The sequence below is a fragment of the Eretmochelys imbricata genome, chromosome 17 (assembly GCF_965152235.1).
Source record: "Eretmochelys imbricata isolate rEreImb1 chromosome 17, rEreImb1.hap1, whole genome shotgun sequence".
Taxonomy (NCBI): domain Eukaryota; kingdom Metazoa; phylum Chordata; order Testudines; family Cheloniidae; genus Eretmochelys; species Eretmochelys imbricata.
Window position 1 is genome coordinate 1,248,942 of NC_135588.1, and position 26,047 is coordinate 1,274,988.

At 45.4% G+C, this 26,047-nt stretch overlaps 1 protein-coding gene across 1 annotated transcript in view; it reads left to right on the plus strand.

Moving 5' to 3' along the window:
• The window catches only part of SLC13A2 (solute carrier family 13 member 2), a 33,093-nt gene extending 27,865 nt beyond the window's left edge, over positions 1-5,228 (plus strand). Inside the window, exons 10-12 of the mRNA XM_077836572.1 lie at positions 977-1,138; positions 2,050-2,187; positions 5,091-5,228. Coding sequence (XP_077692698.1) covers positions 977-1,138; positions 2,050-2,187; positions 5,091-5,228 — 438 coding nt within the window. The remainder of the gene's footprint in view (positions 1-976; positions 1,139-2,049; positions 2,188-5,090) is intronic.
• The last annotated feature ends 20,819 nt before the right edge of the window (positions 5,229-26,047 follow it).

Below are 26,047 nucleotides of genomic sequence, written 5' to 3' on the forward strand. Positions count from 1 at the left end.
TACACCAGACGTGGCATAGGAGAAACTGTTTATGGAACAATCTGATGAATAGGAAATAAAGACTTGCAGCACTAGTGGTCCATGCTGTGTAAGAGATCATAAACAAAGCAAGGATAGGCCACGAAGGACGTTACAGGCAAAGACAAGTTGTTTGTGTTTGATGTGGTGGGAAAGAGTAAGTCAGTGGAAGGCTGCAAAGAGTGAGAGGATGTGGTCAGAGTGACAAGGCAGGAAGATCATCTTTGTGGAAATGCTTTTAATGGATTTGGAGGGGCTGGAGGGGCAAGGTGGCATTTGTCAAGACCAGAACAGAGGAGCTCATAGTAGTCAAGATGTGAGATGAGAATGCCTGCAAGTTTTAGCTATGTGGACAGAGGAAAGGCTGGATCACAGAGACGTTATTCAAGAAGAAGCAACAAGATATAGACATGGCCAGGGTGTGTGAGTCTGCAGAGACAGCTAAGTCAAAACTGATATCCACTTGCAGGCCTGAGTAACAGGGCGGATGCTGGTGTTGTCCACAGTCACTGAGAAAGGAAGGAGGAGGGGTCAGAAGGAGTAAGAACTCAGTTTTGACTATCTTGCATTGAAGTTGGCAGCTGGACACCCACAAGGGCCTGTCAGAAAGATGGACTGAGATTGTTGTTTGGACAGGAGACAGGTCCAAGTAGTGATCACGTACAACTAATGCCCTGCACAGTGTAATGGGAAAAAAGCCCTTTATACCAAAAAGGACAATACAGTATTCTTTCCCTCTCAGTGGCTTTAGGATGAAAAAAGTGTGTGAGTCTTATTCATTCCCTTGAGTTCTGTTGCCTGTGAACAAAAACTAGCTGCTTTTCTCCAGAGAGCAGTCTTTGAGTGAGGCAGTGGGATTGGCAGGGGAAATATGTTTACAGAGTGTAGCTCCGTTATGGTACTTGCCCAAGAACATGTCCACGGTGCTGACCGACCTCTCTTCATCCCTCTCTTTCAGGAATCTGGTTTGTCCGTATGGTTAGGTGGCAAACTGACCCCTTTGCAGAATATCTCATCTCCCGCGATTGCTTTGCTGTTATGTCTCTTGGTTGCCACTTTCACTGAATGCACGAGTAATGTGGCTACCACCACCCTCTTCCTTCCTATACTGGCTTCCATGGTAAGTGCCACCTTTTCAGATTGCTTTGGCAGGAAAAGTAACAGAACCTTCTATCGTGTTCCAAGTACAGATCTACTCAGTTACTCGAAACCTCGAACAGAGCCAACCATAGGCTCATGCCCTTGATCACGTGATAAGGGTTAGGATATAGATATATTACATATATTCTTTCTAAAATAATGTGTGCAGGTGAAAATAACAGGACTGATAGGCCAGGCAACTGCAGTCCTTTTATTCACAACGAAGACAACGGCAGTGTTAACTTCCCCATACTACCACATCAATGTGCCTCATCATGACTTTCCAGGATAACCTCTAGGGGTGACAGCATAGATCAGTCTCCACGGTCCATTCAAACCTTTGCAGGTCCACTGAGTGTGGCTATAAGGAGACCACTAGTGCCAACTATGGGGGTAGTTTTATGATGTGAAAATCTGGAACTGGAGTAAGAACCACCAGACCTATTTTGCATAAGACACTGAACAGTACGACTAACCTGTAATTTTTCATCCTCTTACCCAACCACTGCCCCTCAGAGCTTGGGGGCTCTCTTTTTCAAGTGGTATATTTACTTAGCTCTTGACATATGACTTTGATGACTTTTTTCCTTTGTTTACTGATTTTGGATTGGACTGTGATAATTGTGAACAATAATTTATATTACAGTAGTGGCCAAATGCCCCAAGCAGGATCAGGACCCCAGCGTGCTGGTCACAAGGAACTCTTGCTTCCTGAGCACAACAGGGGTGACTGGAAGCTTCTCAAGCAGGATGGAAAGTGTCCTGGAGTGTCTGGGAAAGGGAAGGGTGGGACATGTGTCACAGCAAACACAACCAGATTCTTCTGGCCCAGACTCCCTATGAACTTTGCTGGTATTAAAACTGTCTCTCTTCTTCTCACCTCCTGCACAGGCTCAAGCCATCTGCCTCAATCCGCTCTACATCATGCTGCCGTGCACACTCTCAGCATCATTGGCTTTCATGCTCCCAGTGGCTACTCCTCCCAATGCCATTGCATTCTCCTATGGAAAGCTCAAAGTTATCGACATGGTGAGCAGCAGGGCACCCCTCCGATTTTCAGTTACACTGTGTTTTGCTTTTCTCCTTTTTTGTCTTAGTTTTTCCTTGACAAGGTATTACAGAACGGATTGTACCCTGCTAAAATCAAATGGAATAAAGAGCATAGACCTGTGCATTACCATAGGTCACTGTGACCCTGAAGTACACTCCAAGCCATATGAACAAGAGCTGCTAATGAGCTCTTAGAAAACAGTCAGAGGCACTGCAGGGAAAGAGTTTCTTAGGGTGCTCCAACAGCAACCGGGAATTGATGGGAAATGGAAGTGTGTAGCTGTGCAGATAAACTAAATGTAAACTGTGGTGGTGGCAGAAGGGTTCCTATCCTACTGCTTTTCTGCACAATCTTCTGCATTGCTTAGGCAAAGCCTCAGATATTTGTCTCTGCCAGTTACTCAGTCCATTCCACCATGGCGGGACTTCCCTTTCTCACGATAGCACAGAAAGAGGAGGGCATCTTTATAATGGACATCTGAGGGCAGCAGCATTGCCCTCCCAAAGTGAACACCAGATCTAGATGCCAAATCAAGAAAGTTAGAAACACAGAATCATAGAATATCAGGGTTGGAAGGGACCTCAGGAGGTCATCTAGTCCAAACCCCTGCTCAAAAGCAGGACCAATCCCCAATTAAATCATCCCAGCCAGGGCTTTGTCAAGCCTGACCTTAAAAACTTCTAAGGAAGGAGATTCCACCACCTCCCTAGGCAACGCATTCCAGTGTTTCACCACCCTCCTAGTGAAAAAGATTTTCCTAATATCCAACCTAAACCGCCCCCACTGCAACTTGAGACCATTACTCCTCGTCCTGTCCTCTTCTACCACTGAGAACAGTCTAGAACCATCCTCTCTGGAACCACCTCTCAGGTAGTTGAAAGCAGCTATCAAATCCCCCCTCATTCTTCTCTTCTGCAGACTAAACAATCCCAGTTCCCTCAGCCTCTCCTCATAACTCATGTGTTCCAGACCCCTAATCATTTTTGTTGCCCTTTGCTGGACTCTTTCCAATTTATCCACATCCTTCTTGTAGTGTGGGGCCCAAAACTGGACACAGTACTCCAGATGAGGCCTCACCAATGTCGAATAGAGGGGGACGATCACGTCCCTCGATCTGCTCGCTATGCCCCTACTTATACATCCCAAAATGCCATTGGCCTTCTTGGTAACAAGGGCACACTGCTGACTCATATCCAGCTTCTCGTCCACTGTCACCCCTAGGTCCTTTTCCGCAGAACTGCTGCCTAGCCATTCGGTCCCTAGTCTGTAGCTGTGCATTGGGTTCTTCTGTCCTAAGTGCAGGACCCTGCACTTATCCTTATTGAACCTCATCAGATTTCTTTTGGCCCAGTCCTCCAATTTGTCCAGGTCCCTCTGTATCCTATCCCTGCCCTCCAGCGTATCTACCACTCCTCCCAGTTTAGTATCATCCGCAAATTTGCTGAGAGTGCAATCCACACCATCCTCCAGATCATTTATGAAGATATTGAACAAAACCGGCCCCAGGACCGACCCCTGGGGCACTCCACTTGACACCGGCTGCCAACTGGACATGGAGCCATTGATCACTACCCGTTGAGCCCGACAATCTAGCCAACTTTCTACCCACCTTATATTGCATTCATCCAGCCTGTACTTCTTTAACTTGCTGACAAGAATACTGTGGGAGACAGTGTCAAAAGCTTTGCTAAAGTCAAGAAACAATACATCCACTGCTTTCCCTTCATTCACAGAACCAGTAATCTCATCATAGAAGGCGATTAGATTAGTCAGGCATGATCTTCCCTTAGTGAATCCATGCTGACTGTTCCTGATCACTTTCCTCTCATGTAAGTGCTTCAGGATTGATTCTTTGAGGACCTGCTCCATGATTTTTCCGGGGACTGAAGTGAGGCTGACTGGTCTGTAGTTCCCAGGATCTTCCTTCTTCCCTTTTTTAAAGATTGGCACTACATTAGCCTTTTTCCAGTCATCCGGGACTTCCCCGGTTCGCCACGAGTTTTCAAAGATAATGGCCATAGTGGCCAAAGATTATGGCCAGTTCTGCATAAATGTGTGGCTAGGATTCCAGGACTTCTGAAAAAACTTAGCCCTATCCAAATAAATACTCAGTCTGCTTAACTGGTAGCATAGGGAGCCCAGTTTACTCTGATGTGAATGAGGGTTTGATAAGAAAACCAGATTAATGGTCTGGGTTAGGTGATTTAGCATCAGCTACAGGCAAAAACAGTGGTACTGAAATTAAATATCGTGGGTTTAATTTATGACAGACGAAAGGCCCAGAGCTGCATCAAGTGGCTCTAGAATTCCCAGAGCAAGTTGGGTAAGAATTGCCCCCAGTGCAGGAACTGACTGTACTGTGAGGATCCCTCACAAGACCTGCTATGGGGGCATGCTGGTAGGGCTGGGAGAGGTGTGCTGGAGGAGAAGCCACTAGCATACACAGCTCCACAGCACTGTGCGGGGGCCACTCCAGCCTCCAGAGCAGCTCACAATTGGGATCGCACAAAGGTGGCATAAAATCATCTCAGGTCTCCCTCCCCCTAGGCTGAGAACTATGTGGTATGCCTCGAAGAGGCTCCACTCAGAATCCGATCCCTTGATTCCTGCTTGTTTTGCCCTGCACACTGCTATAGGAATCAATGGATCCCAAATTTACAACCCCTTCCCCACCCGGGCCTCTATGTCCCCAGCACAAAGCCGAGCCATTCCACCCAGGCCATCCTCAGATGGACATGGCTGCCCAGCCTGGGTGCCAGAATAAGGATCTACAGATCAAGCCACAAAAGCTGTCCATACAAACTCTCTATTCCTGATCAGCAGAGAGGAAAGAAAAAACAGACTTATTTAAACTAATGACACTGTTTCTTTACAATTCTAGGCTAAAGCTGGGAGTGTTCTCAACATCCTGGGTGTCCTGACAATCATGTTAGCCATAAACACCTGGGGCTACCCCATGTTCGATTTGAATCACTTTCCAGTATGGGCAAACAGCACGTCAGCAGCTTCCTGTAAATAACACAGATGGACAATGGAACCAATAATTGCGTATGATGGAGCAGTATCGTTCACTCTGACCAGCAGCACCATCTACTCAAGCTTTGGTGATGTACTGGACCAGACACAACATCTAGAAACAAAGTCACCCAGATGTTAACAGCAACACAATTATCTGACTCTTCCGCTGTAGGCAAAAGATATAGCCTTGTGCTGTGCAACCCTTGCTGGGGTCCCCAGGCTACCTCTCTCTTGAGAGCCAGTGGGAAATTTCCCCCAGTATCAGGGACATCCATCAGCTCTCAGATTTTGCCTGAAAATTCAGTTTGTTTTGAGTGTGCAAGGAGAGGAAAAGAAGTGTGACAGAGAAGTGTATGTAAGAGGATGGAGGGAGACATTTGCACCTGATGTTTTGTATGCAACTGTGTGTGTTTGAAACCTCTGCTTGTAGGTACAGACCTCTCTGTGTATGTGTGCTTGTGCATGGGCATGGTGAACATAAAACGGTACGTATGATCTGCAAGCAGTCCTGCAACGTATGTATTGTAACAGTTATGGACAAATCAAAACACTATCTAACCCTTCTATTTCTCTGTAATTTATTTATTTAAAATTCACTCTGTAAGTGTAGTTCATAAGAGCTTCTGAAAGTAAGAGGCTGTTTTCACTAGCACATCAATTTTATGACTATTTAGGGAGGCTCTAAAACTGTGCAGGGGTAGTCTATTTTTTTGTCAAGGTCCAAATTTGTTGGTCAAGGTACAGGCAAGGTCCAAACTCCAGAGAAAATAACAAAAAAATAACAACAATAATGATATAATAGGTACATAAAAAGATTTTGGGGCCATTCAAAACTGTCTTGCAGTCTGGATTTGGCCCGCGGTCTACCTGTTGACTACCCCACTATAACGACATGACATGAACTCTAGCATTCTCCTGAGAATGGGAAAATTCTTGTTTCCTAAAGTATTGGTTGAATTAAAGAATGTGTATGCAAATCCTACATTCTGGCTAGTTTTTCTATAAGAAACCAATCTTTCTGCTGCCATCTTGCACAAGTCAGCTCCCCAAACCCTCGTCCCCTCCCCACGGCAGAGCCAGCATAACCAACCTTTGTTTTAACACCAAGAAAACAATTATGGAATATCCCTTAGTTTTCAGATTTCAGGTCAAATTGCAGAAGTGCCTACGTGATGTAGGAACGTAAACATGCACTGACTTTCAGTAAGACTTACCACATTCCGAAGGGGAAGATTTTTAAAGATGCTTAGGCACCTAACAATGTACATGGGCACCTGGAAGGATTTTCAAAAGCACCTAAACAGGTTAAATGCCTAACAGCCATTGAAACTGAAATCAATGAGAGTTTAGCATCTAACCTACTTAGGTGCCTTTGAAAATTCCATCAGGTGCCTACGTGCGTCTCTAAGCACTGAAATAACATTTTCAGAAGTGCCTATATGACTTTGGGCCAGGCTGTCAAAAATACCTTTCATCTCTCTATTTACCATGTCCACTAGAGAGCAGATGGACAGTACTAGTTATCTCTGGGAGAAGGGGAGTATATCATAATCACCAGCGCCATTAGCAGGGAAATGCAGAATGTTATCACCAAATTTTTGAGAGAGAAACCATTGTCTCATACAGAAGCCATACCTAATGCAGGCAAGAGCACAGAGAAATGGAAAATCAGGATTAATTTTGACAGGCCACTTCCTTGCCTGTCTTTGGGAAAATCAGGCCACAGGTTCACAGAACACTCCTGATATATTTGCATAAAATCTATCTTGTTCAGGAATTCCTGCAGCACACACTCCAGAGCACACCCTTCCCCCGCTCCCACCCCTCCAGGTTTGATTCTAATCACCCAGCTGGTAAAACAAGTATCAGTCCACAGGTACACAATGTGCCAGCTGGAGAGCAGGTGCCACTAAAGCCATAGGCTAGAAAAGGGTTATCCTGCTCTGCTAATGACCTGCCATTTCGTTTGTGTGCAGTGTTAGAAGTCAGGTGACCTGACCCATCTGGCAGGATTCAGATTTATACAAACAAATATTTGATGCCACCTGCCAAGATCCCTGCAGTCTCCACAGGGGGGGTTTATGATTTGCTTGCACATTTATTTCTGTAGTCCTGTGTGAGATGACTACAATAGCCAATGCCTTGTTCAGAGAAGGACTCTTCTCCTCCTTCAAATATGCAGTAATTCTACCCATACTGAAGAAACCTACTCTGTATACATTGATTCTAGCCATGCACCATCCTGTATCAAACCTTCAATTCCTGAGTGACTCCATAGAGAAGCTAGCCAAAGGCCAACTGCAAGCTTATCTAATTGAAGGCTATGTCATAGACCCAGGAGAATCTGGATTCAAGCCAGGACATGAGTTGGAAACAGCATCAGTGGCACTGATGGATGGTTTCCTGTTACCTATGGATGGAGGGCAGACATCTATTCTCCCCCTTCTTTACTTCTCTGCTATATTCAGCCAATACACTCTCAACCAATTGTCTCACCTAAGAGAAGTGCTCCAGGGGAACGTGATAAAACGCCTTAAGTCTTTCCTGGAGGGGGACACAAAGAGTACTGATGAGAAACAGCACCTCTGTCACTGGACCACTCACTTGTGGAGTCCCGCAATGATTCTCCCTCCAGTTGTATTCAGCACATACATGCAGCTTCTAGATGAAACAGTAACCCAACATGGGCCTAGCTGTCAGCAATATGTAGATGACTCAAATGACACACATCTCCACTTATCCTTCACGATGTACAACTCTACTATTACCACCAAGATGGCTCAGGGCTTGGAGAAGATCAGCTCATAGATGAAGAACAGCTGGTTGAAGCTGAATCCAAGTAAAACGGAAGTGGTACTGGTGGGCAGAGGAAAGCACTTCGTGGAGTTTGCTGCCACAGTACAGCCTCCTCTGGTTAAGATACACACCCATAATTGGTGTGCTCCTGTCCTCCTCACTGATGCTAAGCATCTTCCACATGTAGTAACACTTTCTGTTGTCTCTTGTTGGCTAGAACATTCTGTCCTATTCTGGTGGACGATGACTTGGTTTTAGTTATACATGCCTTTGTCACTTCTTGTCTGGACTACAGCAATCATACCTGGCCACAAAGCCATCAATCCTAAGGAAACTCCAACTAGAACAGAACACATCTCCTCAGCAACACAGGCTGCTGTGAACACATCAAGCCTGTCCTCCGGTCTTTATACTGGCTTCCCATAGAATACTGAGTCACGTTCAAGATCTCAATCCCTACCTGCAAGGTGCTCAATGGTGTGGGCCAGCATATTTAAAAGATTGCTTAAAGCTCCAGAATGAGGGCTATGGGTGACATCTCTACTACTCAGTCACAATGGGACTCTGTACCACAAAGGTAAAACGAGTGTGTGCACCAGACAGAGCTTTCTCATGGGCTGGTCCAAGACTGCGGAGCAAACTTCTACAATAGGTATGTGGCTGGGAACCCTGAGGGACCATATTTTGAGATGAAATTGGTGACTGAAGCCCTTCTGCCAGACAGCATGGTGGTGAAAGACAGGGGATCCACCCAAGAAAAATTGAGAATCCAAGTTATCTCATTATCTGGAGGTGGCTTTGATGTTGGTGCCTATTTATCTCTCCACCCTATGAATTTTATCCTGAGACATGACTCCAACTCCTCTGAATGTTTCTTCTCTTCCACTTATTATCATCATGATTAGAAGACTAAAAGGTACGTATATACTGCAACAACAAAAACCCATGTCAGCGAGTCTCAGAGTCTGGGTCATCTGATTCACGGGGCTCGCAATACAGGGCTAAAAATAGCACTGTAGATTTTCTAGCTTGGGCTGGAGCCCGGGCTCTGAAACGTGGTAATGGGGGAGGATCTCAGAGCTCAGACTCCAGCCTAAGCAGCAGTGTCTACACTGCTAATTCTGGCCCCATAGCATGAACCTGAGTCAGCTGACCTGGGCTCTGAGACTCACTTTTTTCTCAATATAGATGTATCCCTTGATGAAGAGGTGTGTTCTATGTGTGCATCTAAAAGTGGCAGATCTCACTGTCATTCTGAGTATTGATGGAGGGAGTTTCCTCCCGGGGGCCAGGTGCCACGACAGCTCAGGTTCCTGCTTCCGTCAGTCTCACTCCTTGTGTCGACAGCTCCTAAGGGCTTTAAAAATTATGACCAAGATCTTGAATTTGATTGGGTACGGAACCAGTGTAATAGCTAGAAGACAAGGATGAAGGGTTTGCATTTTCCTTTCCCATAGAATAGTCAGGCAGCTGGTTTCTGTGCCAATGGAGCTTTTCCAAAGCACTCTTGTACCAAGCTAAACCATTCACCTTCCCTCCCTGTGTTTACACCTATCAAACATTATCCATTTAATCTAAGTATTTGCACTACACTCATCACCATGGAATCTGAGTGCCTACCAGAATAAAAAAGCCAAACAGATGGTTTATCACAGACCTGTATTCCCTCTTTGCTCTTCACTTCCAGGAACAGGAGGGTGTGTGGGTTTGTTTGTTTTGTATTTTTCTTCTCAGTTCTTACAGATGGTTTTCATATCCCTCTAAATTGCTGTTTAGCTAGGCTATAAATATTTAATTCTTTCGTATGTCCCAATAAACCTCTCCTTCCAGCCCCTTAAATCCTCCATATGATTCTCTGACTTCTTGCCATGTCTACATCTTTAAGGTGCTGAGTTGTTCAAAAGTAAAGGCAGGAGTGCAGGTGCAGTCTCTTCACCAGTATTAAGACAGTCCTTGAGGTCATTAGAGGCAGAAGAAAGATGCAGCATGGGGTGCCCAGGGGCAAGTGGGTTAATGTTGTGTATTCCCAGTGTCATCAGCACATGAGTACCCATGATCAGCATCCCCTAGGAAATGGCTCCAGCAGAAGTTGCAGGACCAGGGACACTGAGGGAGTCAGACATCCCAAAAGGGACCATTCGTCTTCTGAAAGGAGAGATGTGACAGGCCCTAGCCTGCTCAAACCTGGGCACTGCTGATTAAACACTCACAGTGATACTACAAAGCAAGGGGGAGAGCGGTCAAAGGGCAAAGTTCAGACCTGTATTTGTCCCAGAGAGATCTAAGGACTGATTCCAACCTGAACTGGTGGGTGCCTTGGCAGCAAGTACATGCAGGGCACTTTTATTGCCTGGGGTGTGGCTAAGGGTAGAGCAGACTGAGGTACAGCTGAGTACAATGTATCAGTGCAAAAAACCTATAACACACCACCAAACCCCCCTCCAAATGTTCTGTCCCAAGCAGGTTGCAAGTGTTTCTACACACGGTTACTGTGTTCACTGTTACTGTGGTCACTCTCAAGGCGCGGCTCCCCTTTGTGTCTCCATTGCTATAGCCCTCAAGGGGTGGCTCTGACTTCCCTAACCTGTGATCAAATTTCACAATCTTTCCTAAAACTGTCAGCTCAGCACCTGCTGCAGAGCCGTGTGATTCACAAAGCTGCTCTATATCTCAGAGCTGACACTGAATTTGCTTTGCATAAGAGTGGTAGGTGCTATATTTGTTAATGAGGGGACGGTTGCCTGCATGTCTGTCTGGCTAAAAGGCAAGGGCACTGCAAAACCACAAAACACAGGTTTCCCACAGCACATGCCAATGAGTAAGTGGGTGACTCGCAGTCAGCTCCTCCATATCCCCCAAGAGTTATAATGTTGAGCCTTGCCGTGCCCAGACACACACCTACCCATGGAGCTACAGGCATACACATGTATACACACAAAAGAATCTGAAGGATTTGCTCTGACACACACATATCCATTGTACAGGAAAACACCAGGGAATACGATGGGCACTATGCCAACTAATAAAACAATACAAATAACTTACATTTATAGAGTGCATTTCGTCATAAAGGATCCAGAAGCACTTGTGAAGGGATATGTAAACGGTGCACAGGAATCACTTCACCCAGCACTGAAATTCTGCCACGGCAGGGTTAGACTGCAATAGCTATCCTAGAATACAAAGCCATACTACAATAGAGTTTGGAACAGGGGAAGTGCAATCCTATAGACTCTTGATCTTGCAGAAAGACATTACCTAGAACCTCAGCCAGTCAAAGAGATGCTTTTTTATCACATCCTCTGAGGATCCTGGAGTGCATTCAAAAGCCACAGTGGTGTGGTGTGTTCTATCAAAGCTATATGAACTGAAAACATAGCTGTGTCCTAAACAACTCTCTCACAAATAGATACCCCTTGAGGGAGGGGCAGAGAATTCACTACAGTCCCCAGAGATGTATCCCAACGTTGATACTCCCTCCCCTAGAGGGAGGGAAGTGAAGAGAACTTGGTTTGTGCAGGCAGGGAGCCTTCTCTCCATGGCTTGTGAGTTTTTAGCTTGGTTTAGCAGGGGTGCTGAAACAATTTATATAGTAGTGGTGCTGATGATGGAAACAATGGAAACTATGTATTTCGTTTCAGAGTAGCAGCCGTGTTAGCCTGAATCTGCAAAAAGAACAGGAGCATTTGTGGCACCTTAGAGACTAATAAATTTATTTGAGCATAAGCTTTCGTGGGCTACAGCCCACTTCATCAGATGCATGCAGTGGAAAATACAGTAGGACGATTTTATATACACAGAGAACATGAAACAATGGGTGTTACCATACACACTGTAACAAGAGTGATCAGGTAAGGTGACCTATTACCAGCAGGAGAGAAAAAAAACCTTTTGTAGTGATAATCAAGATGGGCCATTTCCAGCAGTTGACAAGACCTTGTGAGGAACAGTGGGCAGGGGAGGGAAATAAACATGGGGAAATAGTTTTACTTTGTGTAATGACACATCCACTCCCACTCTTTATTCAAGCCCAATGTAATGGTGTCCAGTTTGCAAATTAATTCCAATTCACCACTCTCTCCTTGGAGTCTGTTTCTGAAGTTTTTTTGTTGTAATACTGCAACTTTTAGGTCTGTAATCGAGTGACCAGAGAGATTGAAGTGTTTTAAATGTTATAATTCTTGATGTCTGATTTGTGTCCATTTATTCTTTTACGTAGAGACTGTCCAGTTTGGCCAATGTACATGGCAGAGGGGCATTGCTGGCACATGATGGCATATATCACATTGGTAGATGTGCAGGTGAACGAGCCTCTGATAGTGTGGCTGATGTGATTAGGCCCTATGATGGTATCCCCTGAATAGATATGTGGACACAGTTGGCAACGGGCTTTGTTGCAAGGATAGGTTCCTGGGTTAGTGGTTTTGTTGTGTGGTTGCTGGTGAGTATTTGCTTCAGGTTGGGGAGCTGTCTGTAAGCAAGGACTGGCCTGTCTCCCAAGATCTGTGAGAGTGATGGGTCGTCCTTCAGGATAGGTTGTAGATCCTGGATGATGCGCTGGAGAGGTTTTAGTTGGGGGCTGAAGGTGACGGCTAGTGGCGTTCTGTTACTTTCTTTGTTGGGCCTGTCCTGGAGTAGGTGACTTCTGGGTACTCTTCTCGCTCTGTCAATCTGTTTCTTCACTTCAGCAGGTGGGTATTGTAGTTGTAAGAATGCTTGATAGAGATCTTGTAGGTATTTGTCTCTCTCTGAGGGGTTGGAGCAAATGCGGTTGTATCTTAGAGCTTGGCTATAGACGATGGATCGTGTGGTGTGGTCTGGATGAAAGCTGGAGGCATGTAGGTAGGAATATCGGTCAGTAGGTTTCCGGTATAGGGTGGTGTTTATGTGACCATTGCTTATTAGCACCATAGTGTCCAGGAAGTGGATCTCTTGTGTGGACTGGTCCAGGCTGAGGTTGATGTTGGGATGGAAATTGTTGAAACCATGGTGGAATTCCTCAAGGGCTTCTTTTCCATGGGTCCAGATGTTGAAGATGTCATCAATGTTGCGCAAGTAGAGTAGGGGCATTAGGGGACGAGAGCTAAGGAAGCGTTGTTCTAAGTCAGCCATAAAAATGTTGGCATACTGTGGGGTCGTGCAGGTACCCACAGCAGTGCCGCTGATTTGAAGGTATACATTGTCCCCAAATGTGAAATAGTTATGGGTGGGGTATTCTATCTGCTACCCAAGATCCATAAACCTGGAAATCCTGGACGCCCCATCATCTCAGGCATTGACACCCTGACAGCAGGACTGTCTGGCTATGTAGATTCCCTCCTCAGGCCCTATGCTACCAGCACTCCTAGCTACCTTCGAGACACCACGGACTTCCTGAGGAAACTACAATCCATTGGTGATCTTCCTGAAAACACCATCCTAGCCACTATGGATGTAGAAACCCTCTATACCAACATTCCACACAAAGATGGTATACAAGCCGTCAGGAACAGTATTCCCGATAATGTCATGGCAAACCCGGTGGCTGAAGTTTGTGACTTTGCCCTCACCCATAACTATTTCACATTTGGGGACAATGTATACCTTCAAATCAGTGGCACTGCTATGGGTACCCGCATGGCCCCACAGTATGCCAACATTTTTATGGCTGACTTAGAACAACGCTTCCTCAGCTCTCGTCCCCTAATGCCCCTACTCTACTTGTGCTATATTGCTGACATCTTCATCATCTGGACCCATGGAAAAGAAGCCCTTGAGGAATTCCACCATGATTTCAACAATTTCCATCCCACCATCAACCTCAGCCTGGACCAGTCCACACAAGAGATCCACTTCCTGGACACTATGGTGCTAATAAGCGATGGTCACATAAACACCACCCTATACTGGAAACCTACTGACCGATATTCCTAACTACATGCCTCCAGCTTTCATCCAGACCACACCACATGATCCATTGTCTACAGCCAAGCTCTAAGATACAACCGCATTTGCTCCAACCCCTCAGAGAGAGACAAACACCTACAAGATCTCTATCAAGCATTCTTACAACTACAATACCCACCTGCTCAAGTGAAGAAATAGATTGACAGAGCGAGAAGAGTACCCAGAAGTCACCTACTCCAGGACAGGCCCAACAAAGAAAGTAGCAGAACGCCACTAGCCGTCACCTTCAGCCCCCAACTAAAACCTCTCCAGTGCATTATCCAGGATCTACAACCTATCCTGAAGGACGACCCATCACTCTCACAGATCTTGGGAGACAGGCCAGTCCTTGCTTAAAGACAGCCCCCCAACCTGAAGCAAATACTCACCAGCAACCACACACCACACAACAAAACCACTAAGCCAGGAACCTACCCTTGCAACAAAGCCCGTTGCCAACTGTGTCCACATATCTATTCAGGGGACACCATCATAGGGCCTAATCACATCAGCAACACTATCAGAGGCTCGTTCACCTGCACATCTACCACTGTGATATATGCCATCATGTGCCAGCAGTGCCCCTCTGCCATGTACATTGGCTAAACTGGACAGTCTCTACGTAAAAGAATAAATGGACACAAATCAGACATCAAGAATTATAACATTTAAAAACCAGTCGGAGAACACTTCAATCTCTCTGGTCACTTGATTACAGACCCAAAAGTCACAAAAAAACTTCAGAAACAACTCCAAGGAGAGAGTGGTGAATTGGAATTAATTTGCAAACTGGACACCATTACATTGGGCTTGAATAGAGACTGGGAGTGGATGTGTCATTACACAAAGTAAAACTATTTCCCCATATTTATTTCCCTCCCCCGCCCACTGTTCCTCACAAGGTCTTGTCAACTGCTGGAAATGGCCCATCTTGATTATCACTACAAAAGGTTTTTTTTCTCTCCTGCTGGTAATAGGTCACCTTACCTGATCACTCTTGTTACAGTGTGTATGGTAACACCCATTGTTTCATGTTCTCTGTGTATATAAAATCGTCCTATTGTATTTTCCACTGAATGCATCTGATGAAGTGGGCTGTAGCCCACGAAAGCTTATGCTCAAATAAATTTGTTAGTCTCTAAGGTGCCACAAGTCCTCCTGTTGTTTTTATGTATTTGGTGTTTGTTATTACTACTTCAAGCTATGGGGTGTTGCCATATCCCCAGCACCCCTGTGCTTCAGGCTGTATACTGCATTATTCTGAGTTACTGCAATATTATATGTTGTATTATTGTCCCATTCCTACAGGACAAGAACACCCACCCACCCACTACCACCACCACAATAGGTCCCTTTCCTAGCAGAGTGTGTGGAGAGGGATTTCCCCTCTCCTTTCTGGATGTGGTCCTGCCAGGGCACAGATGAGGCACACAGGCAGTCGTGGGAAGCTTGCATTCTCTTGGCTTGCTTTACCTATTCTGGGGATAAAGAGCTTCAGGTTCTGTGGCTGTCAGTTTGGCAGCAGAGTATTCTTGTTCAATGTTTTTTGAAGCAGAAAGCGATTTTAAATGTCTGTGCTGAGGAATAAAAGCTTGGAGGTGTGGGATGGAGAGGAAGAGAATCAGTAATGCAGGGAATTTGGGAAATCTGAAACTTCAACTCATCAAGGAATTTCAGAAACCTGGAATCCTTTCCAACATGGAACCAATGAAATGACTTACACTGTGATTCATTCAACTTTATGACTTGAGTTAATAATGACCAACGTGCCAAAGCCTGGAAATAAAGTGGTTGGCACGCACTAATCACCAGGTGTCCAAAGGAACAACTACCTAATGAACCTTAATCATTACTGACAATGTTGGGCATTTTCTCTTATTAAACACATTTATTGTTATTTATCCATTAATCATATTTACAAGACTTTGGAAATGTACAGTCCAGCTGCTAATCAGAGACCATGGGCGGATTTGTGTGCAATGTGCCATCTAGTGGCTGGAGATAGTTTTCCTTATGCATGCTGCTGAGCGGAGCTATTTGTCATCTAGAGATTTTGGTGCCAATTTTCATGCAAAAACATCCTCGAAGAGCCAACAGGAAAACACATGAGATGAAGAAAAGTTTAACTGGTAATATTTGTCAGAGGAGCTGCATTGCAGAACTTCTGCTGAATTAAAAATATAATAATAATTCAACTGAATAAGAACGGAGTCAAAGCCTGAAAGAGAAACTGAATGGACACAAAACTGAAGAGAAAGAACAAAGGAAAAGAACAGTTCATCCATCCTGTTATGAAGAACACCCTGGTATGTTATTGTAAGTTCTTCAGGGCAGGGACATGTCTTTGAATGTTTGTCCAGCATCTAGCCCAGTGGGGCCTGAATCTTGATGGCTACTTGTAAGTTCTACTGTAATATACATAACTATGAATAATAATATTAACATCTTGCTCCTCTGCTGCCCATGTCAGACTTGTACTGCAGTGTTACAGGATTTCCTTCTAGCTCCATCACCCCACTGTGCTCTGGGTCTGAGCTCAGACTTGCAGCGTAGTGTTAGTGGAGTTTCCTTGGCTTCCCTCACTCAATGCCCAGTCTAAACCAAGCAGAGACCCCAGACATCCATCCCCAAATCAACCAAGCGGCTTTCACCAATGATCACGTGCCCAAAACTGGTTAGGCAATCTTTCCCTTCCAACTCTGATCTGGAACAGCTAGACTGGTTTGGTTCATACCAATATCAACATGCAGCCAGAATCTCATGAATCTCAGACTTTATGTGGTGTTTTGCTTCTTCAATAAAGCAAAGTGAGAAGTAGTTAGAAATATCTCTATAATTCGGCTCCATATTAAGATAGACCCTCACAGATGACGTCAAAGGAACAAGCTGACACAAAAGGAATACACCTCCAGTGCAAACTGTTGTCAGGGCAGCAGCTCTCCTGTCGTCTATCAAGTGGGCCCTGGGCAGATAGTAACGGTTGGGCCGGTGTCACTGTTCAGATTCTAAAGAGACAGCCAAGTTTCCCCTGTGCCGCAGGATTGTCCTGATGAAACTTGCCAGAAAATTCAAAAGGATTTGCTTTATTTGTAAGACGTCTGTCCCCTGAAGCATGTTTGGATTTTCTTCCTTGTTCTACCTTTGGCAATATCATTCCTGCCACATGAAATATACAATCATAAATCATTCGCCTGTATTGCAGATACCACAGTTGTACAAAGCAGGCTTCCTTGCACCTGTGCTCTTCTTTTCACGTCTTTCTGCAGAGCCGATCAAAGGGCTTTGTGATACCAAGAGCAACCACTGCTACTGAAAAGGCAGCACAACCCCAAGAGATACCACCTCTTCCACTTGACATGGTCTGTGTAATTTCAAATCCTTATCATCCAGGTCAGATTAAAATTGTAACATCTCTGATACTTGTTCATATGACTTTCAGGGGCTGGATGGCTCAGGGAATCCTGCAGGCTGAGAGTCTGGGGTAGAAAGCTTTCTTCTCTCGTTGGCAGTGAAAGTCGTTACTTATCTGATGGCCATTCAGTGTTGTGTGTGAAGTGAATTGGAAATCTCAACCCAATTCTTGGTATACAGGTATCCATACTAAAAATACTCACCACAGCTAGAAGTAATTGTCTGGTGGACAGTCTCCACAGAGAGGCCAGATACTGAATGGATCATGGAACCTGAACTCCTCTCTCTTGCTTAGAAGTGGTCCTTCCATGTCAGGGATGAGGCACACTAGAGGGAAGTGTGGAAAAAATTGCTTCGCCAGAGCACATGCTGTACCTGGTAAGGGAACAGAGAGAGAACTTCAGCCTTCAAGGCTGTTAATCCAGGACTTTTCATCAGTGCTAAATTCAAGTGTCTAGCTGCCCTCCTGCTTTCAGTACATCCAGAAACGTGCCAGTGTGGCACCATCAGGCCAAAACAATCTGCAGTGGGAGTAGCAGGTTTATAGACAGCATGTAGCGTGACCAATATAGAAGGTGGCTTCTGTGATATATTCAGAAAAGTCTGAGGTATACAGCAACCAAAGGGGCAAGTTCTGTATGCCACCCTGTCCTTGGAAACAGCAGTCCTTTCCCTGCATGCACACGGGGTATGTGGAAGTACAGGAGTTCATGGTCGTGCTTCTATATTTTGGCAGAAATCCTCTGAAGGAAAGCATGCAGATTATTACCCTAGAAGTGAAATCTCTGGTCCTGTTTACTCTGTAAGCACACACCTGTATCTCATAAATATGAGATCGCTGATGGAGGCAGGGGCAGGGACTAAAATCTTTAGTTTCCTCCATACCAGGTGCATTCAAGTATGTAATATCTTTCTAGCCACTATTTTGGATCAGTGCCACTTTTGGCCCACTGTACCTGCTGAACAGCCCCTGCAGGGAATGACTCCAGAACATGCCTATGCTCCCTGCTCCAGCAAGATCGGTTCTTGGAGCCCTGACGGGTGCATACATAAGTCAGTCAAATCCTGACACCTCTCAGCCCAGCTGCAGCTCCTTCAAGACACAAGACGACATGGCACTAAATCTTGTGCTAAGAATTTTGCCCATTTTTCTTCCTCTTCCCATCCCTCCAAGATGTAGCATTTAATTTCCTGGTGCTGTCAGCGTGTTTGCAATTTCTACAGAACATAAAATGTGGAATCTCACACTGCAGCCACATCAAGAAGCATACAGGTGAGAAGAGTAGAGGGTATCCTACGTAAAGTAAGCTTGGTGTCTTTGTGTCCCAGATACTTAGCCTCATGGGATACTAACCAGGTCTATAAAATCCAGAAAGGTGATGAGCCTGACTGTCTGTAACATTCCTTAAAGGGTGGTTTCTCCTGCATGTGATTCTGGACAAATATGTAACAGACAAAGAGGAATCCACATAAAAAGGCTAAATTTCCCATGTGTTTCTTCTTAATGGATGGCAAAATTATATTTCCCATGTGTTTCTTCTTAATGGATGGCAAGTTGCTTTAAAGAGCATTCTGATGATAGAAAAATGTTGTAAATGTCTCTTGTGACAAAGACAATTTTAGTAAGTGCAAAAGCAGGCCCAGGTGATACGAGTTGCAGGAGACAAGGCACACTGGTGTCCACAGACAGGGCTGTGCTGATTTCCTGACTCTATTTCTTTTGAAGTCACATCTTCTCTTTGGTAACAGTGCCAGATAACGTGATGCAACATTTACTGGAGCAGAGCATGTAGTGAGAAGCAGTCTGAGCAGGTATGTTTTACCACATAGGCTATGATACAAGGGCACAGCCCACCTCATCAGCTATCCTGGGACAGGCTTTTTAAAATAGTTTTATTGAAGGGAAAGACTAGAACATACAAAGAAATATAGTTGTGTCTTCATCATGCTTCAATGCAAGCAGGAAGTTAAGTCTTGTGATACATTTTATTTTAATCTTTTGTTCATGACTAAATGGCATTTTGCAACTGTTTAGAGAACAAGCACTAGAAGAATAAAACTGGAGGTGACAGATTGTAGTGACCGGATGGAACTGAACTGTGTTGCACAGAATGGATGGAATGGGATTGCTTTAGTTTAGACTGTATGAATTGGGTGTAATTATATTATCATTATTTGGTGAGCTCCGACATCATGCTCAGCACTGTACAAGATATAGAGGAAAGCAAAGTCTCTGCTTTCTGAAGTTTACATCTTCGCTGGGAGATGACTGTATGAGACAGCATGACAGTGAACTGATTACACACAAATCGTAGGAAAATACTTCTATTTATTAGATTTTATTTAGATTTTAATTTGTCATGTAAGAAATATTTGCATGTGCAGCAGTTGTAAAAGAACTAAGTATGGCACCACCTGCCAGGCTAATAACAATAATTACAAATGTAATAAATTGTTCATTGGGAAGGTAACAAATTGTCAGATCCTTTGAAAGTCACATTGGCCCAAGGCAATTCACCACAGACACATTCACCAGTGATGAGAAAATAATGGCAATGGAAGGACAAGAGCAGTTTTCAGGACCTGAAACACTCATGACGGATCAGAAAACATTAAAACTCAGGACATTCCATGTGACGTGTCCCCACCTGTACAATGATCTGGAGAAGCCTGCTCGAGAGAGGTTTCAGAGTAACAGCCATGTTAGTCTGTATTCGCAAAAAGAAAAGGAGTCCTTGTGGCACCTTAGAGACTAACCAATTTATTTGAGCATGAGCTTTCGTGAGCTACAGCTCACAAGTTCACAAAGGTGCCACAAGTACTCCTTTTCTTTCTGCTTGAGAGAGAATCTCTCATCTGATAAATCCTAATTTTCTTTCTCCTTAGGTCTATATGTTTGCACCATTTTACATTCTACACACAGTGTAAGCTGCAGATTATTTGATGCATGATTGGCAGTGAGATAGCTGGAGCTGGATGCACAGAACTCTGAGAACATTTAGAGGTGGGAAGACCCAGCAGATTTAGGCTGAAGTTTTCAATGTGCAGATCTGCTTATCAGGATTTCAGCCACATGTTTCACACCAAAATTGGCAGAAAGGGTGAATCAGTCTTATTCCCATGAAAGCCTAGCAGGTTGTACTCTGAATGGGCTGGAGGGTTTGGAAGAATATGTAAGCACAGAAACACCTGCTTAAGAAGCTGAAACAAACTTTACTGGAATAAAAGTGAAACATTCACTTGCAATAACTTCTTCTGGTGCCTCCTTAACTCCCCTCTACTTCCTATACAACACTTGTCCCAACCTTGATCTGCACTGAACCCCCTTTGGATTGGGTTCTTCTGACCATCCTGCATGTCACTCACTCAATTTTAGTTCCCAAGTCAGCTCTTCTGCCCTACCTAAGTTTCTCACCAGAGGCACACCGCTGGTCTGCTAGACAGGAGCTCCCCTCAGTTGCCCAGTCTGGAACTTTACCATCCATTTTAACTCTGAACAAAACACACCATTTCACGTTGTTTTAAACATGCTCCTAGGAAAGGATTCTCACTGTACATAAACAAACGTCAATACTGAAAATATGGCCTCATTCTTTCATGGCCCTGCAGGCATGTAGCCCCGCCCTTCGCTGCATCCCTAACACTTCATTTTCAGTGTCTGAAATTGAAAAGCAAATCCAGGAATTTGTGAGTGCAAAATACTTGCCTCAGTCCCATCCCTTTTCCTCCCTCCTCAGGAAGAGCTGCAGACACCCACAACCTTGGGCATAGGAAGATGTCTGCTGCTGAATCCTGAGCCGGTTCTCTGCTCCCAGGCAGCAGAAGAGAGAAGAAAATCAAGTCAGAAGTGCTACATAAGCAGTTCTTCCTGAGGCCAGTGGTGAGCTCACAGTCCCAGTAAGTCATCTAGGAGGGGCCCATGCAAGGCAGGAGCCTGCTTTTGTTCTTTGCTTTGTATTGGCAAGGGAGTGATATTGCTGTGGTTCAACACTCCACATATTTACATGATTCACTCCTTATTTCACTGAACCATTTTCTAGTTTCTAAAATAATACCTGCTGGGATTTTCCCAACTTCTGTCTGCCCAAGTTTAAGGTATTATATTCTCACTGCAGAAGGGGAAGACAAAAGATGGGAATTCAAGCAAGAGGTGAAAATTCTGAGATGAGATGATGGAGACCCCCTGACAGATTTCTGGCTATATCAAAATCCAGCCTCAGACATCAGAATGAGCCAAATTCTGCCCTCAGATATGCACATGCAATTCCTATGTACTTCAACATGAGCTTGTGCACACGTATCTGAAGGCAAAATCTGGCCTGATGTCTCCAAAGTTTCATGCACATGATCTTAGACGGGTCAGCTCAAGATACTGACTGATAGTCGATTATTTACACTCCACAGTCTCCCTGCCAAGTCTGCAATAGCCACAGATTTCCCCAAATCCAAGCCAGCTGTAACAATTATGTGGTTGGTGTGCCCCCCCAACGATCCATCCCAGCTCCTGTTTGCTATTGAAAGGTTGTACAAAAAGTGGCTAAGTAAATCCCAGCAGAGCATTCCTTATGAATGATCCAGGTAATCGAGTTCAGCTCCTGGTTCCTATTTCGAAGGCTGTGCACTAGCTGGTTAGTTCCTAAGATATAAATCTATCTTGTGGCAAATTTTTAAGGTGATGTTTTACCTGTTGAAACTACAAGTACAACCGTGATTTTGTAACCAGCTCATGACATTTTCATGTTTCAAGAAAAATATTTGAGTTGTGTTCACGCAAGAGCTTCCCCCCACAACACAACCAAGGGTTAATTCTGTTTGTGTATCTATGCCTACCACACCAGCCTGCGTCTGTGTCAGTGCATCCTGAGAAAATCTGGGGAGCTATGCCATAATGCGTCAGGAGGTATAGCGTGCCAAAAGGACATGCACATGCTGGAACCAGCAGCACGTGGAGCAGAGCACTCTTCAACCTCCTACTACACGGAGAGAAGGAAAGCAGGTGGACCAGCCATACTATTATCGGGAATGGTTCGGGGTCGCAATTTACCCTGAAAAAACAACAATAATAAAATCTGTGCTGAGCCAGTTACAAAAACACAATTATGTGGTAGCCTAAAAGCCTCTGGCAAGGGAGAAACCGGTTAGCTGCATAGTTAGCTAAATATTAAACATGTTGCATGTGGGGAAAAACATGTTTAGAACCACTAACTGGTTACAAACTTGGTTAAAAAGTGTAGTGTAGACAAGGAATGCCAGAAGTAATGTTGTTTCTATCAGCAGTATTCCTTTACTTAGTTGTTACAGGAAATACTTGAATACTGCAAATACAGAGGTAAAGTTACTTAGTTATTCTGTGGCCAGGCCGGATTAATGCAGGAGCTTTAGGGGCTGCAGCCCAGGGCCTCAGGCTAAGGGGGGCCCCGCAGGCCTGTGGGCAGGATGTGGTCCACTGCTTCTTTTCATCCAACCCGTGGCAAGTCTCCACACCATGGGCCGGACACCAGTCCCCGAGCCTCGGGCCGCCCCCAGGGCCTGGAGCTGCAAGTGCTGGCTCGTCAGTGTGCCCCTGCGGCCCCTAGGTGAGTGGCATTCAGGGAATCTCTGCGTGCTGCCCCCACCCGCAGCACCGGCTCCACAGCTCCCATTGGCCGGGTACTGTGGCCAATGGAAGCTGATGGGGTGGTACCCGTGGCAACAGGCAGTATGCACCGCGCAGAGCAGCCTGGCCCCTCTGCCTAGGGCCTGGACATGCCAGTCACCTCTGGGAGCAGAGCAGCACGGAGCCAGGGCAGGCAGGGATCCTGCCTTAGCCCTGCTGCACCGCCGACCAGGAGCCGCCTGAGGTAAGCGCCTCCCAGCTGGAGCCTGCATCCCATAACCCTCTTGCACCTGAACCCCATACCTCAGCCCGGAACCCCCTCCTGCACCCAAACTCCCTCCCAGACCCTCCACCCCAATATCCTGTCCCAGCCCTGAGCTCTCTCCTGCACCCAAACTCCCACCCAGAGCCCGCACCCCAAACCTTCTGCTGCACCCCAACCCCCTCCTGCACCCAAACTCCCACCCAGAGCCGCACCCCAAACCTCCTGCTGCACCCTAACCCCCTGTCCCAGCCCTGAGCTCCCTCCTGCACCCAAACTCCCACCCAGAGCTCACCCCCAAACCTCCTACTGCACTTCAATCCCCTGTCCCACCCCGGGGCTCACCCCAGAGCCCAACTCCTGGCTGGAGCTGCACCCTCCCCTGCACCCCAACCGCCTGCCACAGCCATGAGCCCCCTCCCCACTCCAAACCCCCAGGGGCCCTACAAAATCTAATAGCCCCGGGCCCACAGGAGAGTTAATCCGGCCTTGCCGGTGGCAGTATGTCCTAGTGGCTAGAGCACTGGACTGGGACTCCAGTGGCTAGAGCACTGGACTGGGACTCCAGAGACCTAAGTTCTGTTCTCAGCTTTGTCACTGATCTGCTGGGGGACCTTGCGCACGTCACATCCCCTCTCTGTGCCTCAGTTTTCCCATCTGTATAATGGTGATAATGATCCTGACCTCCTTTGTAAAGTGCTTTGAGAGCTACTGATGAAAGAGCTCTCTGAGAGTTAGATATGGTTAGCAGTAGTTTTATTGAAAGGCAATTGACAGGTTTGTACACTTTCCAGAAAGGATCTAGGAGACCCTGTGAGCTAAGTACTGCATTCCTATGCTTGGGTCCCACATCGGAGACTTGAACCAGGCTTTCTGAGTGTTTGAAAAGGATTTGAATGCAAGTGTGAAATGTGTTTACATATCTTACAGCCTGAGAACTAACACTGTACATTACCTGCAAGTTTATTTGATCTGCACACAGAGCAGTGTCACATGTCACTCACAGGCAAATCCTGGTGCCAGCTCAGTCACAACACAGGAAAGGATGCTTCAGCATTCATAACAGAATAGTTACAATTGTCAGCAAAGAGAAGAGAATATGAAAATTGTCCAAGAGCTAAAAGGTGCACAGACGATTTAGTATAATCCTGGCTCATTCAACACACTGAGAAAGCACCTCAAAATTTAAGACTATGGAAAATAAAAAGAGCAGATATCAAGATTTAGAAGCAACCATCTGAATCAGAGCATGAGTGATCATTTCATTGTTTATGTCCCAGTGTCACATGATCAAAGCTGCATAACACACTCAAAATCATTAATGTGACATGAAAAGATATGGAGGAGTCACGTGGTGTAAGGGTCTCACCTCTAGTTACACATGTTCTTAAAATGCCCACAATCCCTCAGGTCCTTTAAAAGAAAATGATCATAATTAATGTCTCACAAAGAACCAGAACACAACAGTATGCTCATCAGAATGTCACCGGGTATGAGCTCTAGAAAAAGCTGGGTAAAAAGAGGCCAGAGGGGTTGGAGGAGGGAGAGAGAGGGTAAGTTCCCCATTCTTTCCCCTCCAATACCAATATCTAAGTTCCCAATTTCATTGCCAGGTCATAGGAGTCAGCCCAAACTCTTCTCATTTCATTAACCTGTTACGTCTCTTGATTTCGGCCACAATCTCCCATATTCATGGTTTTCTCAAAGAATATTTTTCTTTACCCACCTGCTGTGCTCTGGATGCTGATGTGTGGCAGACTCTCCCTTTCTGTGCTGTACCATCCCAGCTCCTTCTTCCCCTGCTCTAAGTCTGCCATACTGTGCGTGTAGCAAGCCAGCTAAGATGGAGGAGCCACAAGACAGAGCAAACAAGAGACAGCCCAGCCTGCCTAGCTACCACTTAACCAGCAGCTTCGGGTTAGGAAAGTTCTTCTCTGTTGTTGACACACTGTAATGGAGAAGGGAGGGGAAATTATGAGAAGCTCCCTTAAAATTGCGATCAGGTGGGGAAGGGAGAAGTTGCCAAGATATTTCCAACTCTGCACTAATCACAGTGGTGTGGGAAGACAGAAAGCTGATGACACCTCATTAAGACTTCACAACATGATTTTAAAGTCTCCTTCTGAACATATCTTTGACCTTAACAGTTACCAACTTCAAGATTATTATTATGTGCTGCATCCAAGGGTGCTAAAGGAGTTGGTGGATGTGATTGCAGAGCCATTGGCCATTATCTTTGAAAACTCATGGCGATCAGGGGAGGTCCCGGAAGAGTGGAAAAAGGCTAATGCAGTGCCCATCTTTAAAAAAGGGAAGAAGAAAGAGCCGGGGAACTACAGGCTAGTCAGCTTCACCTCAGTCCCTGGAAAAATCATGGAGCAGGTCCTCAAGGAATCAATTCTGAAGCACTTAGAGGAGAGGAAAGTGATCAGGAACAGTCAACATGGATTCACCAAGGGCAAGTCATGCCTGACTAATCTAATTGCCTTCTTTGACAAGATAACTGGCTCTGTGGATGAGGGGAAAGCAGTGGACGTGTTATTCCTTGACTTTAGCAGAGCTTTTGATACAGTCTCCCACAGTATCTTTGCCAGCAAGGTAAAAAAATGTGGGCTGGAAGAATAGACTATAAGGTGGACAGTAAGCTGGCTAGATCGTCGGGCTCAACAGGTAGTAATCAATGGCTCCATGTCTAGTTGGCAGCCGGTATCAAGCAGAGTGCCCCAAGGGTCAGTCCTTGGGCCGGTTTTGTTCAATATCTTCATTAGTGGTCTGGAGGATGGTGTGGATTGCACCCTCAGCAAGTTTGCAGATGACACTAAACTGGGAG